Raw genomic sequence first — 18,892 nt, 5'->3', positions numbered from 1 at the left:
ATATGTCCTAATTATCTCCATACGCTTCTTTCTCTCCTCTTTCCTTAAATTGGCTCGTTGTTCTCTATACTCTCATATCTGTTCGTGGTGGTATGGATTCAAGCAATCCTGATATGGATTCAACGAATCCATATAGCCAGTATCGTAGTTATGTAGGGCTTCTTAACAGCCAAAGAGAAAATGTAGTTCATCAAAACTTTTCTTATGAAAGTTTTCCCTCTAGTGCAAACCTTGGATCCTCTGAAATCCCTCCGTTAAGTTCTCAACAATCTGAAGCTCCAGCTGTACCTGAAGACACACCCGCGGAGCGTCGGGAGAGAAAGAAATGGTCTCCAGCTGATGACGAGGTTCTAATAAGCGTGTGGCTCAACACCTCTAAGGACGCTGTTGTTGGAAACGAACAGAAGTCACACAACTTCTGGAAAAGAGTAGGACAATACTATGCAGAAAGTCCTCATGCCATACAGGGTGGTGATGCGAGCTCTCACAACCATTGTAAGCAGAGGTGGTCAAAGATCAACGACCTGACGAACAAGTTCTGTGGAGCATACGCAGCTGCAGAGAGACAAATCACCAGCGGACAGAATGAGAACGACGTTCTAAAGGTGGCTCATGACATCTTCTACTCCGACCACAACACAAAGTTTACCTTAGAGCATGCGTGGTGTATCTTGAGGTATGAACAGAAGTGGATAAGCCTCAACAGTCGTAAAACTACTGCTAATGGTAAGAGAAAAACAACTGATGAGCCCGAGGCAGTTTCACAAAGTTCAAGCCAAATGGAGGCTGATATACTGCTGGACCAAGCTGAGATTGAAGCCGCGCGGCGTCAGTACCCTCCGCAGCCTGAAGTTGAGTTTGGCTTCCCCAAGGAATGCTACTGTGGTGGCGAACCGCTTGTAGCCACATCTTACACAAGAAATGACCCTGGGAGAAGATACTACACCTGTGAGAACATCGACGACGGAGACTGCCATGTTTGGAAATGGTGGGATGTGGCGGCTACCGAGGAGATCAGAGCCCTATCGAGACATTGCGGCCAGCTCTCGGATAAGGTTGATTATCTAACGTGTGTGAGTGACTACGACACGCAGCTTAACCAGGTAAAGGAACTGCATTACGAGACAGAGCAGAAGTTGGTTAGCCTTGAGAGAATTGTGTGTGACTTAGCTAAAATTTTTTTTAGGTTTAGGAATGGCTTTCAACTCGTTGTAGGTTTTATGGTTGTTGTGCTAGGGATAATAGCCATGGTCCTCTTGATTAAGTAACTGCATCTCGTTTCCTCGTTGCTCATATGCAGTTGTTGTAGGTTAGAACTCTTGGCTTTGAACTTGTATGCACTTGATAGCCATGGTCCTCTTGTATGAACTCGTTGAACTTGTATTTTGTATGCTCTTTTGTATGAACTCGTTGAACTAGTATTTTGTATGCTCGTTGAAAAACTTGTATACTTCACGGGATTATCAAGTAAGAAACTTGCTCACGGGATATAGAATCACACAAACAAACAAATAAATCTCTTACACAATCAAAGAACCTATAAAGCCTACTATGACACTAACAAGCTACTATCACGGGTGATTCATACACTTGCACTATCACGGGAGATTCATACAATCACAACCTTCTGCCTATAAGTATGAAATCTCGTTTCATTACACTTACACTTTCATCTATCCTCAACTCATTTCTATAACAATTTTTTTTTTCATTTGAAATGGCATCTTCTTCCCATTATCATTACCACAAAGATGATGATGCTGATGATGAACTTGAATCCCAATTTCAAATTTTTTTCCAGTACCCCGATGATTTGCCAGAACCAAAAGAGCGAAAAAAATGAATTTTTATCGAGAGAAACCGAGAAGACGGTCACATGAAGCTTTGGAATGATTATTTTAGCGAAACACCCACCTACCTGGACTATTTATTCCGCCGACGTTTTCGAATGAACAAGCCATTGTTCTTACGTATTGTGCATCGTCTCTCCACAGAAGTAGAGTATTTTCAACCATCAGAAGATGCAACCGGACGGTCAAGTCTATCACCACTCCAAAAATGTACTGCAGCAATTCGTCAATTGGCATATGGTGGTGGAGCAGATACAGTTGACGAATATGTACGACTAGGTGAAACAACGGCTCGAAAAAGTTTGCACCAATTTACCGCCGGAATAATCCACTTGTTTGGCGATAAATACTTAAGACGTCCTACACAGGAGGATCTTGAAAGACTACTACAAATTGGAGAAGAACGTGGATTTCCCGGGATGGTTGGAAGCATCGATTGTATGCATTGGGAGTGGAAGAACTGCCCCACCGCTTGGAAAGGAATGTATTCACGAGGAACCAGCAAACCAACAATTGTATTGGAGGCGGTAGCTTCATCAGACCTCTGGATATGGCATGCGTTTTTTGGAGCTCCAGGTACTATGAACGATCTTAATATTCTTGATCGATCACCTGTTTTTGATGAAATAATTAACGGAAATGCTCCGGAAGTCAATTTCTATGTCAACGGAAGGGAGTACCATTTGGCTTACTACCTCGCCGATGGTATTTATCCGAAATGGGCGACTTTTATTCAATCTATCCGACTGCCACAAGGTCCAAAGAATTGTTTATTTGCTAAGCACCAAGAAGACGTGCGAAAAGATGTTGAGCGTGCCTTTGGAGTCCTGCAAGCTAGATTTGCCGTTGTTAGAAATCCATCTAATTTATGGGATAAATACAAAATAGAAAATATTATGAGAGCATGTATCATACTCCATAATATGATTGTCGAAGATAAACGACATTCATACACTCAGCATAGCGCTTCAGAATTTCAGCAAGGAGAAGATGTGGATCCTACATTTGTAGTCAAAAGGACTACAAATCTCGGTAATACAATGGGCCGTCGAGCAGAAGTTCGGGATAGACAAGGCCATCAACAATTAAAAGAAGATTTGATTGAAAATATATGGGCTAAATTTGGACATCTCCCGAGTAACTACAATGTTTAGAGAAACTTGGACGAAAAAAAAAAAACTACAATGTTTAAGTTTCTATGAATTCAATAAATTTTTTTTTTTTCATGTTTGTATTTTTTTTTTCCAACTTTGTCATGTTTTAATGTTATATGTTTTTTTAATAATTTTCCTTTTATATGTTGTTACTTATTTAAATTAATAATAAATTTATTAAGAACCATCAAATTAATCCTACCAATAATCCTAAAATTTGGGATTGTCCTTAACCTTGGTCCTTAACATAAAAAACACTAAATTAACCTTGGTCCCTAAGTCCCTTTTCTAATGAAAGTATTTGTGTTTCAAAAAAATAAATATTTTCCTATTCAAAATATTCTAGGTAAATGTTTCTAAACCTTGTAAAAAAAATAAAAATATACTCATAAAAATATATTTTTGGGCCTTTTTCTTATATTTTGTGCAAAAATACATATATAGAGAGACATGGGATATGACCCAAGGCAATTACTTGTCTTCCTGGTTAAGCCGGCCCTGAGAGTTAGCAAAGATTTTTAAACAAATGTTACTTGGCAAAAATGAAAGAGCTCATCTCATACAAAAATGCCTTTGCTTTTTAATCAAACGTTTATCTCATTAACGCTTGCAATGTCCTGTATTTTACATGTATATCGATGCTTCAGTCTAAAGTGGCTGAAAGTTATTTTAGACTTAAAAACCCCAAAGAACACAAGTGTAATTTGTCTCAATGCATGCCAGTAGAATGCTACGTGCTGCAACAGCTTCAGAAGATATTTTTTTGAAATAAATTTAGGGGATGTATTCAACCGAGAGTTTCAAGTGATTAAAATGACAAATCCACTGTTATTGAGACATGAATTTTAAAAATTCATTTAAAATCCACTGTTATTGAATTTGACATTTCTTAAAGTACTCTGAAATCCAGTGTTATTGAAAATATTTTAAGTTGTGGAGTTTTAAAGTTTTCAGGTGATTTTAGGGTGTTTAGATAGGATTTCTTAGTTAAAAAATTAAAACCCAAATCTCATAGTTTTAGGTGATATTCTAGAGTAGTTTAACAAAAATCACTTAAATCTCTCCAACTTATTAAAATCATCTAAAACCCCGTTAAAAATCAAATCACATCAAATGTTAAATTGAATACATCCTCCTTAGTGATATCTGAGACAAGTGGATAATTCAGATCACCGAGCCCTCCTGACTCTGTCTGTTTGGACACTCGCAAGATGCGAGAACTACATGAAAATGAAGACAAACATTACATTGTATTAGAGATACTTGGATTAATGAATAAAGAATCACGTGTTCTTGAGGAGACAAATTAAATAAATTATGAATCCAACCTGTCACTAGGTCAAGTTCTTCCTAAAGTAAAGCCATATCAAACTGCAAATTATAGTATCAACAAAAACTTAAACGTGATAACCATTTCTAAAAATGCTGCCGCGACAATGCATTTTCCGGGTGTAGGGGGGAGGAAAAAAATGATGACTTAACACAGTGTCGAGTGAGACACCTAATCCTTTTAGCTTCTCAAATTCTTCATAGTTTTGGTTTCAAAAAAAGTCTTCATAACGGTCAAAGGCAGCAAATGCAATCTCTATAATATGGTAAAAGAAACAAAAATTTAAAAACCAGAGCTTATAAGTCAGTGAATGTGAATATCGAATAGAAAAGAGCTAATTCACCTAGACTTATCGTGACTAGATAATTCAGCAAGTCAAGTCCTTTCCTTCATAGATACACAAGAAAACTGAAATTTTGAGATCTTGATGATTAATTTTATGTTTATGTAGTATTAAAAAAAACAATATATTTTTGGCTGTTTTATAAAATTTGGGTTATTAGCAACTTTTACATTATTTTACTCACTTAAATATCTTAGTGTTTTGTACTAATTTATGTTATTCGAAATAAATTAATGTAGATTACTTTTTCTTTAATTTATTATCTTGCTATATATAGATTATGAATCGTTGGAAAAACATATATCAACATTAGCAATTCATTATAGTAAAATCTCCAAAAAAGAAATCATATACCTATTTTCTTCTCAATGTTTACTAACATCATAATGGTGTTGTTATTTATATGTTCTCAAGCTCTGCAACAAAACAAAAAACCGACTTATTTGATAAGACCATTTACAAGAATCACCATTCAAAATAATAATGAATATCTTCTGGGAGTCCATTGCAAATCAAAAGACGACGATATAGGTTTTCGTAGTCTTCAAAAGGGTGAAATATATAGTTATGTTTCATATTAATTTTTCGAATAATACACTCTTTTTCTGTGGATTCAGCCATGGACAAATAAACAAGGGTGTTTTCGACCTTTACGTAGTTGATAGAGATTACAAGAGATGCACAAAGTGTTTGTGGAAAGCAGAAAAGGATGGGCTTTATGGAAATGGCGAGTTCCCAAACCTAGCTCTTGTGTTTTTTAAATGGATAAAGTAATATCAAATTGTCTTGCTTTAAGAATGTAATGGAAGTATGGAACTGATTAAAATATTGATAAAAAAAAGATAAAACTGATTAAAATATAAATAAAACGATCTATATGTACTGAATACTTATATATATATATATAAGTTTGTTTTATCTACTCGTTATGTTTTCAAACCGTTAGGAATCTGCTCTTCGATCTAGATCTTTTGTGGTTGATGCTTATCTAAAATATACATTTGTTATTAGATTTGTATATATCTTAAGAGTCAGAGAGCCTATACATAGTTAAGCTAATTATGGATATTTATCCTCCAATTTGTAAGATTCAAGAGAAGGGATGGATTTTGCATGCTTTCTTTGTATTTGCGGACGTGCAATGCATGCGATAATAACTACGTTTCCGATACTTTGCGGCTTTGCGCTGTGTATTTGCTGACCAAAATACATATTGGTCCTCAAATATCATAGGTGGGCCTCTTATTTGAGAATGGCCCACACCAAATCTACCATTCCTCTCTGTCTCTCCCTCCAAACGCCGAGGCATCTACTCGATCTTTTCATCACTCACATATAATACACTTCTCTAAGATCTGACATGAATATGATTAGATGATCTACCAGTGTAGATAATATGGAACTAGTAGTTTTGACTAGAACGTTATTCTCTTCTTTATTAGACAGGGAAGTTTTCAACTAACTAACTAACTGTGTAGGAATGGTCAAATTAATTTAGTTGTAAAAAGTCATTTCCCCAACGCAGAGATCTCTAATAACTCTCTTTAGACATGTTACACGTAAAGAAACAAAGAAATCTAGTATCTACATTTTGGTTTATGTCAATTCCAGTAACCTAACTGAAGTTAATAGCATCTAACTAGTTTGGTTCTGTGTGGGGATATAAATTATAAACTCTGCGAAGGTAGAATCTTAATCAAAGGATCGGCATAATTGAAGAAAATGAGAGGTAGGAAGCAGGAATTGAATAAGGGAACATGGAGCTTTGAAAGATGAGATTGCTAAAATTAGAAAGCGGCAACAGAAAGGTGGCATTTAGTGAATGTTAAGAAGAGAAATGAAGTTCTTTCAAAGACATAGCAACTAGTGTAATGACAAAAATAAAATAAAGATAAGAAGGAGAAACAAATAAAAAATAAAATTCGTAGCATCATCATGATCATGATAATAATAATTACTCCGTATTTCTTTCTTTGAAGAGGTGAGCAAGAGAAGAGAGCAATGAAGGTGGAATTAAATTCGTATTTATAATCTGACGTAACGCTCATTACAATTCTCAACCGTCTCAATTACTATTGCATTTATATTTTGGTTTTAATGATCTCTAAATCTTAACATTTTGAACAGCTGTTACATATATAAATTGAAGCACCTTCCTCTGTTTTTTAATTTATTTTTGTTTAAATGCTCTGAACTACTTTCCTCTTACGATTTTAACCGGTTTGTACTTCTTCTCGTCGGCAAATAAATTCTAATAGATTTAACAATCATACCACTTTTCTATTTCATGCTCAGAAGCAGCTGTGAAAAAATAAAACCTTATCACTTTTCTTCTCTGATAAATTTTGTCTTGACATGTGCAAACTCATGTTCTAGATTTGTCTGCTTTTAATTCAACATGCAATTGCTTTGGACAAAATCTTTTTTTTTATGGATTCTTTTGCATGAAACGGAAATGACCTATGATTAGGCTATAACGTCTGAAGACTTTTTGGTAGAACAGAGAGATCTATCTTGAGTTAACATAACAAACTTAAAAAGAATATGAAAAACAAGGGGAGTTTTGGGCTTGTGGGCCAAAGTAACCACGTGGGACCAAATAAGAAGTTCTTGTCTGATCTCTAACCAATCTTTCTTTCTTTCACTTCTGAACTGCTTTTTCAACAACTACAAGGAATCTATATAGTTAGTTTTTTCACTTCATCTTTTGTTCTGGGATCAGGATCAAACTACTACATCTTTCACAAGTCAATTTTGATCTTCCTTTTCGTGATGTGCAAGCAATCTTTCTGATACGCTAAGAATGTCTACTTTTCTTAAAGTCAACACACACAAAACATCTAGTTCTCTTATTTGTACATCCGAGAAACAGAATATCTGCAGAAAACAGAGTCTTCCTTTTATACATATCCTAGTTAGATCAATGATTCAGTTTGAAGGGTTAGAAGAAATTTTATGGATAAGATAATTTATAAGAACTTAGGAGTAGTGCACGGAGACATGTTTTCACATACATATAAAATTCTTCTTCCATTAGAGAACCCAAATGGTAGAAAAATATTAAGAAAATACAAGAAACAAGAAACGTTAGTGCTATTCGAGCTCCACTCTTTTGATTTTCAATTTTTGTTTGTAGGAAAACCCTAGTTTCATCTTCTACCTTCTTCTAAGGGTTTTAAAAGTGGAGCGTGATTAGCACTTACTCTCATAAACAACAGCTACATTCGCAAGAAAAGAAAAAAAAAAAGACAGGTGATCCTTTTGGTATAATTTTACTTGTCTTTTCAGTTCCTCCGAGTCTTGCGACCCGAGGAAGCATCGGCTGAAGCGTTTGCGTTTGAAGCGTTTTCATGGTTGAAATCAAGAAGAACGGTGCTTTTGCATTTAGGGCATTTAGGGTCGTCTTGTGAGAGCATAACGTACATGAGACAACGAGGACACCCGACAAGAACCATCGAGGTTGCCTCTGGACTTGTCGAGTATCTCAAAGACGACTCGTCCTGGTTCATCTCCGAAGAGACGCACGAGCTTTGGGGTGAGGTTGGTGAAGTGGTCGCTGAGCGGCTTGGAGACCGAACCATCCTCCTACGGCTTGACGTAGACGGTGAGAGATTCAGTTTCAGCTCTAGCTTTGGACTTCTTCGACTCATCTTCTGTTGGATAAAATTTGGTTCAGACAGGAAGAGATTAATTAAGTTAAAGTGAGTTTGGTCGGAGAAAGAAAATACCTTGAAACCTACGGATCGAGAAGGAGAGTGTTATGTGATCTCAAAGGTTTTTCGTACTCTGATCACAAATAGTCTCTCTTCCAACTGGTAGTTGGGTTGCTTCAGCTTAGGTCTTTATATACAAGAAAGAACACAGCGATAAAAATCAAGAGATGAGAGAGATATGTAGTGTCATTAAGGCTCAATATAATTATGAGTGAGAGAGAAAATCATAAAGATTGAACAGAAGTATACTACTCCCTCCGTTCCTAAAATATAGTACATGTTTTAGAAAAAAAAATTTGTTTCAAAAAGATACATTTTTCATATTTTCAATGCATAAATTAAATATAAATTGTAAACTTCAAAAAACATAATTGTATTTATTAAAATTCTATTGGTGAAAACTTGTGAGAAATAGTTGATTACAAAAAAACTATGCATTTATATCTAAGTTTTCATATGTTTTATTAAAAAATGTGAAAATTCTAAAACATAGATCTTTTAGGAACGGAAAGAGTACTTTAGATGTACTAGATGGTTAATTGCTTTATTTTACCTCAAGAGTATCGAATTTTAGTTACTTTTCAACTTCAAACCATAATATATATAAAATATGTATTGAGTACTTACACGAGAAAATCTGTAGATATGTACAGGAATACAATTCATTGCTTATTAAATAGAGGAGGAAACGAACAAGAGAAGTGTTTAATACTAGATAATACACACAAATCAAATTAAATACTAAATAGACTACCATTATTTGTTTTATTTTATTCGTAGGAGTTAATATATGGAAACAAGAAATTAAATGGCAACCAACTTGAATTAGATGTTTATAATAAAATTTTGAAAATAAATAAAATCATAATTTCGGAAGTAAAAAAGTACAGTCAAAGAAATTTAATTGAAATTAAAGTAAAGCAAACAAAATTAAATGGCAACACACCATAATTGGTACAGAGAACCCAAATACATGCAAATATAAAAAAAGTGAAACCACCCTCCTGGCCTTAGTTTTTAGTATAAGTTTTATGAGAGGGAGACAAAAGAATAAATTTTCCAATTCCAAAATTACCCATGAGTATTTTCTAAAATATCTAAAAGAATTATATATATTTGTTTAAATTTTGGGGACAAGGAAAAAACTAAGGATGATATGAGAGTTGGGAGTAAGGGCCTTACTGGTTCAACCGCAGCGGTTGCGGTTGCGGCTGCGGGAGTTTGCGGATGCGGGTGGTTGCGGTTTCTAGCGGTTTTAAGAGATTTATACGACTGGTTCTGCGGTTAGAAATTGGTGCGTTTGCGGGATACTTATGACTGGTTAACTACCAAACGCAACAGCGGTTAAATAATAAATTAACAATATTTACATTTTATATCATTATAAAATATCAAAAATAATAATTTTATAATAAATATAAAATTTATATTTAGAATGTTATAGTTTAAACTTTTTAAAAATTATAGAAAATATTTTCATTTTAAAGCTTTATAATATTAATTAAAATATAATAGATATATTTTAGTATTTTTATAATTCTAATTTAAATTTTTTATTGAATATTTTTATTTTTGTATTTAAATTGTTTTAGAAAAAAAAAAAAAAATTTATCCTCCCGCAACCGCCCGCAACCGCAAACGCTAGCTGGAACCAGCTTTTGAATTTATGAGGTTTAGAGCGATTTGGAGCGGTTTGAGCGATTGTTGCAAAACGCCAACAACCGCTACCAACCGCAAAAGCTGCGTTTGCGGGTGGCAGTGGGAAAACCAGTCATACCCCATGAAGCATTTCAAGTGGGTCCAATGTTTGGTAGTCAAGTTTCGTAGTTGTTTATGAATAACCAACTATGCAGGTGGATCTTAACCCTTAAGCTCTCAAACGAGTCTATGTGTTAGATATCAAATCATTTGATTAATTATAGGAGTTTCACTATTCAACTACAATCTAAAGTACCTTGTGCTACTCTTCTCAGTCACTAGATGATATATGGTGAATGTTGCTGTTTATAAATAATATACATAATCAAAAGACTAAGGGAAATAAGGTTACTACTACATATAACTTTTTGGATCCACTACATAAAAGAAATGCATTATAGGAATATCGAGCGTGAGAGAGAAGCAGGAGAATGAATCTGTGTTTAGGATTTGGGTGGGACCAATCCATTTTCTTTGTCTTAAGCTTACCTTCTTCCTCGTAAACCTACCTTCTTTGGTCCCATATTCTTTATCATTCTACTTTGACTCGAACTTAATTATCTGCCTTTAAGTAAATGTAAAGAAGCTTCCATTTCGTTTCTTCCTTATGCAGTAATAATAACAAGTTAAATAACCCAAATGGCTTAGTCTGCAAACTATCGTACATTAGTAAGAGCATTTCGAAAAGAAACTCTATAACTTTAAATATAGAGTTTTTTGCTCTTCAAAAAAAAAATTTCAAAACTTCAAATTTAAAGTTTTAAGAGGTGAAATTAATCTTGAAGTTTCACTTCTTAAAACTCTAAATTTGAAGTTTCATCTTTTTATTTCTATCTTGGTCCTTATAATTAATAATACATCACATTTATGATTATTAAGTATTTTTTCATCCATAATTTTAATCTTTAAAACTTTTGTATACTTTGAATATTTCAAATTTATTTCTATAAATTAAATTTTTACATATAGAAGTTTTTAAAAAAATTAAAATAAGATTTATAATATTTTAAAAGTAGAATTATACATCAAGAATATTACAAAAGAAACTTAATAATTTTTCTTAAGAAGATATATACATGAAGACATAATTATTACACAAATTTAAATATTACATCAACACTAATAGTCTAGTAAATTTTCTTCAGAACTTTAAAAATATTTTCCAAACAAATTTTGTATAACCGAATGGAGCATTTTAAAATAATTTTATGTAATAATGTGGTATTTTTCTTGTAGTTTAATATTTAATTATGTATTTCTATTTATAATTTTATATTTTAGTGTAATATTTTATTAATTAATATTACTATAATATTTTATATATGTGCTAGTTATCTACAAAAGTTTTATGGATTTAAATTAATTATAACAAATATAAAGAGCATAGTGTAAATTATAAATAATTTTGAAGTTAAATTTGAAGTTTTAATTTTGGAGAAGAACACCTTGAAACTTCAAATATAGAGTTTGCAAAACTGTATAATAAAGAATCTTTTTGGAGATGCTTTAAGGTATCATCCTTAAACTTTATAACGATGTCATGATGAAAATGTAGTCGATTACAAAGATAATATTTGAATGTGTAGCCTGTGAAGTGTGAAGTGAATGTTATGGTGTTATTTTTCTTATACAGATTTTTTTTGTTATCTACAATTCACATAAACATATAGTAAATAAATCCACTAGCTATAAGTTTTGGGTTTTAGTTAAATAGAAATGAGTTAGCAAAATATAATTACGAAGAAAAAAGCAAAGCGAGCATTAAGAGTCCGACTACTCTCAATAAATTGTGTACCCTTAATTGCACCAATCAATGTGCAACTTGATATCACATGCATCAAGGATCATGCTATCATATAGTATGAAGATCGTATTTTTTAACAGAATGACAAGAAACGAAAAAGTAACTTCTTAACAAACAGTTTTCTACAGCTTTACTTAGATACCACACCGCTGAGTAGTTGAATATGGTATCACTACGTATAAATAATTTTTTCGAAATATGTTAAAATCACAAAGTAATCGCATGTTTATTAAGTTCTATTTCAAAATAATTTTCTATAACATTACTTAGATATCACACCTTGTTCTTTTTAAACAAAAACACTTGAGTAATTGGTCGAACCATTGATTTTTAACTACCCTTTTAACATTGTTTACTTCACCGTTTCTCATCGTCCATATATATTCACTTAATGAGATCTCGTTCATTAAATTTTGGATATAAAAAATTGTTTAGTTGACTTGCAGAATTAATAGCATTCGTGTTAAGTGTTAACGACGTGGGCACATTTACAAACAGTAATGCTAACTCTCTTTTATTTTCTTGATAAAGAATTACTAACGCTGACTTTAGAGTTTGGCTACATAGTTATTACATTTTGTATTTAGTTTGGTTATTAAGTTATTACTTATTTTCTCGTGTCACACAAGAAGTAAAAACAGCGTGATATATTTTATTTGTTAAAGAAACCAACGTGATCTAACCAAATCAAATTACAGGTATGGTAGTTCTAATCCGAACCGAACTCTGATTTGACTCTAACAAAACATAAGTCCATAACTAAAACTACAGTGGCTTAGTTGAATTCTATTCATTTGCATGGCACATGATATGGTTCTATAAATGTATTCTAATATAGTAATGATTTTTTCGAGTTATACGTTTATACATTTCCTCAAGATACGGCCTTAAAAATAAAAGATATCTTCAATGTCTAACGAAACGCAAGATGTTAATAAATATACATAATGAAGTTGAAAACCATATCATGACAATTCATGCATATGGAAGCACATAAATAACGATGCGTGGAAAAAGGGTCAGCGAGGATCATAAAGATATAAACGATAACAACGGATCTATTTCATGTGGTGTAAAACACTTAAATAATTAAAGTCAAAAAGATGTGACGAAGTTGAGATAGTAATTTACATTTGTTTAAATAACATTTTGAGGAGCTACCAACTCTGTTAAAATGTTTTTTCTTTTTAAATGTTATTTTTGATGCACTTCAGTTCCGATTATAATATACTCTCTTTCAGTTTTAAAATGATACATGTTTTAGGTTTTTACACATATTAATAAAACATATCAAAATTTCAATATTAAATATATAATTTTCTGTGATCATCTATTTTTCATAATTCTAAACTAATATAAAATTCAGTAATTTTTTTTTTAAAATACAATTAAACATAATTTGTTAATAAAAATACATTAAAAATATAAAAAATAAATTTCTTGAAACAATTTGTTTTCTAAGACATGCATTTTTATGCAGCGGAAGTAGTTAATTAACATATATTTTATTTATATAAAGATAATTCATGAGAGTGTGATATGCTAAACATCATTAAGTTGCAATTCATTTGGGATGCTATTTTAGATAACTAACTGTAATTTGTAGTTATTTCGAGTACTTGTACACAGAAATTAGTATTGTTTTGGGCACAAATTACTCAGTAACTAAAATTTCATGAGCTCTTTTTTATTTGGCGTGTGTTCCTATTTTTGCAGAGTCTGGATTTACCATTAATGTCCAAGTCATTGAGTTCACCCACTAGTCCCACGCTTTAAGTGTAATGAAGAAACCCAAGGGGGAGAGAGTACATATTTAGTAGAATTACATCCCAATTCCAATAGCATTCATCTCAGTGTCATGCCATATATAAACATACTTGATGCAGTACCTCTATAAGGACCACTCTTCTTTGATTTCTCCTTTAAAGTACAAAATTTTCAAGTGAAGTGTTTAGAAAATGGGCTTTGGTATTAGACTGATAAAGAATCTGGATTAACATTTGAAGCCTATGGATTGCCAGAGAGAAAGAAATAACTTCACTCTGGACACACACACACACACAAACACCAAAGTTCTCAACTACCTCATATAATGTTAACTCTGAGGAAAAAATAACAAATTCTCTCCTGCCCAAATATATTGAAATCTGTTAGGTAAAAAGGCCGAGCCAGCAAGCAAATCACTCAATAAAAATGAGACATGTAGCTGATCAAATAGCAATGAAATCCATATGGAAAATTCATTTTAATAAGACTGGCCCAGATAATAACATACAATGCATGCGCCATCTTCTGTCTTAATGAATATTTAGTAAGATCAATATCTTCCAGTGCATCATATTAGTTGGCACTTGATTCTATCCATCCATATCTCAAACCTAAATCGATAGCTAACTCCAAGACTCATCAAGCATATTTTCACATAAGTTTTTAATAGGAAGAAAATGAATCATATGCTAGGGTAAGAAAAAATGTATATTAAACTCTATTTCATGGTACATGTGCATCGTTTTAATTTTTTGTCAATTAATTTAGTAAAACTTAATAATACTTCAAAAACTGGTGGACTAACCACTATAAAATCACTATTTTCTAGAGAAACGAAGACAACAAAAGTTTCAAACCTCTTTGACCTTCATCATATGTTAGTGAAAGATGCAATTATGCATTAAAACAATATTTTCATATTTTTGATTTTTTCTCAAAATCTATGTGTTAACCCCTACGAAGTTATTGAATTTTTCGGTAAATGCTCTATATACTGAAGCCTATGATCTTTAGTGTTGTTTTAAAATTTCTAAACACAATATACATCTATATATATAAAGAAATGTTCGCCTCTCTCCCGTGAAGCCACATCATCAACTCGTGCGTTATGGGAGTGACACATGTCCCATTTTATATTTGGAGCCAAAATAAATGAATGCAGTCAGGGGTAATCGAACCCAACACCTCTAGCACTGGTAATTTCTCTTAGAACCACTAGGCTGAAGTCACTTTTTATAAATATGCGGCCGCGAAAATACTTATTATCGTGTCGGCTGGAAGCCCATGCTTCTTCTGCTTGTGGCCAGGGCCGACACTGAACTGACGTCAAGATGAAGATCGTGAAGTTAAAAACTTTGCTCCAAACAGTTTTGCAATGTTTCCAACCTTTATAACTTGATGCATATAATATATATCAAAATACATTTGTTGTACACGTTTTTATTAGTTTTGCTTTTAAAAGAAGATATTTACAGTTATAAATGTTTTGTGCCAGTGAAGTAATGGTTGAAAAACCTCTATACATATGTCATTTTAAAATAACACCCAACTTCTATATATAGTCAATACATATGTCCATGTTATATTATAGACTAAATATTTTCTCTTTTAAAAATATAGAAAACAGTTTTTTTAGTTTACAAGCAAATGTTGTAGAGCAAGTATGCATTATACAAAATAATATATATTTAAAATCCATACGCAAAAACATAAAAGTTGTTATAGGCCTCTTTCTGACACATGCACACTCCACTATGAATAAGAATTAAAAAGAAAAAACAGTATTGTCATCAAACTTTATCACAAATCCACATTTGTACATCTATAATTATGAGTTGGACAATTAGTTAATTTGATACAATACCAAAGCAAGAATAATCGAAAAACAACTATACCACCGCATACTAATAAGTAACACATAACAGATAACCAAATTTTTGAATCTTAAAACAAATTTCAACTCGAACATTTAGTGAATATCAAATTAACTAATATCCCGCCCGTAGGGCGGGCCGACCCTAGTTTGTATTAATATATATTAAACTCTATTTCATGGTACATGGCCATCATTTTAATTTTTTGTCAATTAATTTAGTAAAACTTCATAATACTCCCTAAATTGGTGGACTAACCACTATAAAATCGCTATTTTCTAGAGAAACGGAGACAACAAAAGTTCCAAACCTCTTTGAACTTCATCATATGTTAGTGAAGGATTCAACTATGCATTAAAACACTATTTTCATAATTTTAATTTTTTCTCAAAATCTATGTGTTAACCCTTCAAAAATATTGAATTTTTCGGTAAATACTCTATATACTGAAGCCTATGATCTTTAGTGTTGTTTTAAAAATTCTAAACACATTATACATTTGTATTAAGGTATATTAAACTCTCTTTATGGTACATGGGCATCATTTTAATTTTTTGTCAATTAATTTATTAACACTTCATAAAAATCCCTAAATCGGTGAACTAACCACTATAAAATCGATATTTTCTAGAGAAACGGAGACAACAAAAGTTTCAAACCTCTTTGACATTCATAATATGTTAGTGAATGATGAAACTATGCATTAAAATGGTATTTTAATATTTTTGAATTTTTCTCAAAATCTATGTGTTAACCCCTACGAAAATATTGATTTTTTCGGTAAATGCTCTATATACTGAAGCCTATGATCTTTAGTGTTGTTTTAAAATTTCTAAACACATTCTACATTTGTATTAATGTATATTAAACTCTCTTTGATGGTACATGGGCATCGTTCTAATTTTTTGTCCATTAATTAAGTAAACCTTCATAATACTCCCTAAATTGGTGTACTAACCATTATAAAATCGCTATTTTCTTGAGAAACGGAGACGACAAAAGTTCCAAAACTCTTTGACCTTCGTCATATGTTAGTGAAGGATGAACCTATGCATTAAAACAGTATTTTTATATTTTTGAAATTTTCTCAAAATCTATGTGTTAACCACCCCTTACGAAAATATTGATTTTTTTCGGTAAATGCTTTATATACTAAAGCCTATGATCTTTAATGTTGTTTTAAAATTTCGAAACACATTCTACATTTGTATTAATGTATATTAAACTCCCTTTAATGTTACATGGGCATCGTTTCAATTTTTTGTCAATTAATTTAGTTAAACTTCATAATACTTCATAAATTTGTGAACTAGCCACTATAAAATCGATATTTTCTTGAGAAACGGAGACAACAAAAGTTCCAAACCTCTTTGACCTTCGTCATATATTAAGTGAAGGATGCAACTATGCAATAAAATAGTATTTTTATATTTTGAAATTTTCTCAAAATCTATTTGTTAACCAACCCCTACGAAAATATTGATTTTTTCGGTAAATGTTGTATATATTGAAGCCTATAATCTTTAATGTTGTTTTAAAATTTCTAAACACATTCTACATTTGTATTAATGTATATTTAACTCTCTTTAATGTTACATGGGCATCGTTTTAATTTTTTGTCCATTAATTAAGTAAAACTTCATAATACTCCCTAAATTGGTGGACTAACCATTATAAAATCGCTATTTTCTAGAGAAACGGAAACAACAAAAGTTCCAAAACTCTTTGACCTTCATCATATGTTAGTGAAGGATGCAACTATGCATTAAAACAATATTTTTATTTTTTGATTTTTTCTCAAAATCTATGTGTTAACTCCAACGAAAATATTAAATTTTTCGGTAAATACTCTATATACTGAAGCCTATGATTTTTAGTGTTGTTTCAAAATTTCTAAACACATTCTACATTTGTATTAATGTATATTAAACTCCATTTTATGGTACATGTACATCGTTTGAATGTTTTGTCAATTAATTTAGTTAAACATCAACGGAGACATCAAAAGTTCCAAACCTCTTTGACATTCATCATATGTTAGTGAATGATGCAACTATACATTAAAACAATATTTTTATATTTTTGAAATTTTTGCAAAATCTATGTGCTAAACCCCCTACGAAAAAATTGAATTTTTTAGTAAATGTTCTATATACTGAAGCCTATGATCTTTGGTGTTGTTTTAAAATTTCGAAACACATTCTACATTTGTGTTAATGCATATTAAACTCTCTTTCATGGTACATGGGCATCGCTTTAATTTTTGTCAATTAATTAAGTAAAACTTCATAATACTCCCTAAATTGGTGGATTAACCATTATAAAATCGCTATTTTCGAGAGAAACAGAGACAACAAAAGTTCCAAACCTATTTGACCTTCATCAGATATTAGTGAAGGATGGGCATCGTTTTAAGTTTTTGTCAATTAATTAAGTAAAACTTCATAATATTCCATAAATTGGTGTACTAACCATTATAAAATCGTTATTTTCTAAAAAAACGGAGACAACAAAAGTTCCAAACCTCTTTGACCTTCATCAGATGTTAGTGAATGATGCAACTATGCATTAAAACAGTATTTTCATATTTTTTGATTTTTTTTCTTCTCAAAATCTATGTGTTAACCCCTACGAAAATATTGATTTTTTCGGTAAATGCTCAATAAACTGAAGCATATGATCTTTAGTGTTGTTTTAAAATTTTTAAACACATTCTACATTTGTATTAAAGTATAGTAACCACTATTTCATGGTACATGGCATCGTTTTATTTTTTTTTGTCAATTAATTTAGTAAAACTTAATAATACTCCCTGAATTGGTGGACTAACTACTATAAAATCGTTATTTTCTAGAAAAACGGAGACGACAAAATTTCCAAACCTCTTTGAACTTCATCATATGTTATATGTTAGTGAAGGATTAACATATGCATTAAAAAAGAATTTTAATATTTTTGAATTTTTTTTCAAAATCTATGTGTTAATAACCCCTACGAAAATATTGAATTTTTCGGTAAATGCTCTATATACTGAAGCCTATGATCTGTAGTGTTGTTTTAAAATTTCGAAACACATTCTACATTTGCATTAATGTATATTAAACTCTCTTTGATGGTACCTGGACATCGGTTTAATTTTTTGTTAATTAATTTAGTAAAACTTCATAATACCCCTTAAATTGGTGGACTAACCATTATAAAATCGTTATTTTCAACAGAAACGGAGACAACAAATGTTTCAAACCAATTTGACCTTCATCAGATGTCAGTGAATGATGCAACTATGCATTAAAACAATATTTTCATATTTTTGAAATTTTCTCAAAATCTATGTGTTAACCCCTACGAAAATATTGATC

At 31.7% G+C, this 18,892-nt stretch overlaps 2 protein-coding genes across 2 annotated transcripts; one reads left to right on the top strand and one right to left on the bottom strand.

Annotated features, from left to right (window-relative positions):
- Positions 1 to 5,063: 5,063 nt before the first annotated feature.
- Positions 5,064 to 5,451, top strand: LOC106323137. The gene is given in 2 exon segments (XM_013761301.1): positions 5,064 to 5,245; positions 5,247 to 5,451. Coding segments are annotated over 2 exon segments (387 nt in total).
- Positions 5,452 to 7,710: 2,259 nt separating this feature from the next.
- LOC106325467 lies at positions 7,711 to 8,536 on the bottom strand. Its single transcript, XM_013763517.1, has 2 exons — positions 8,406 to 8,536; positions 7,711 to 8,330 (listed from the first exon to the last, which is right to left on the bottom strand). The coding sequence occupies exon 2, from the start codon at positions 8,325 to 8,327 to the stop codon at positions 7,962 to 7,964; it is 366 nt and encodes a 121-aa protein (XP_013618971.1). The 5' UTR covers positions 8,328 to 8,330; positions 8,406 to 8,536; the 3' UTR covers positions 7,711 to 7,961.
- Positions 8,537 to 18,892: the final 10,356 nt, after the last annotated feature.

Source organism: Brassica oleracea, chromosome C2 (assembly GCF_000695525.1).
Source record: "Brassica oleracea var. oleracea cultivar TO1000 chromosome C2, BOL, whole genome shotgun sequence".
In the NCBI taxonomy this organism is placed as follows: domain Eukaryota; kingdom Viridiplantae; phylum Streptophyta; class Magnoliopsida; order Brassicales; family Brassicaceae; genus Brassica; species Brassica oleracea.
Note: the sequence above shows the minus strand (reverse complement) of the source record. Positions and strands in the feature narration are given on the sequence as shown.

Excerpts from the sequence above, each read along its gene's own strand:
- LOC106325467 (XM_013763517.1), bottom strand. The coding sequence starts at position 8,327 with ATGAGTCGAAGAAGTCCAAAGCTAGAGCTGAAACTGAATCTCTCACCG.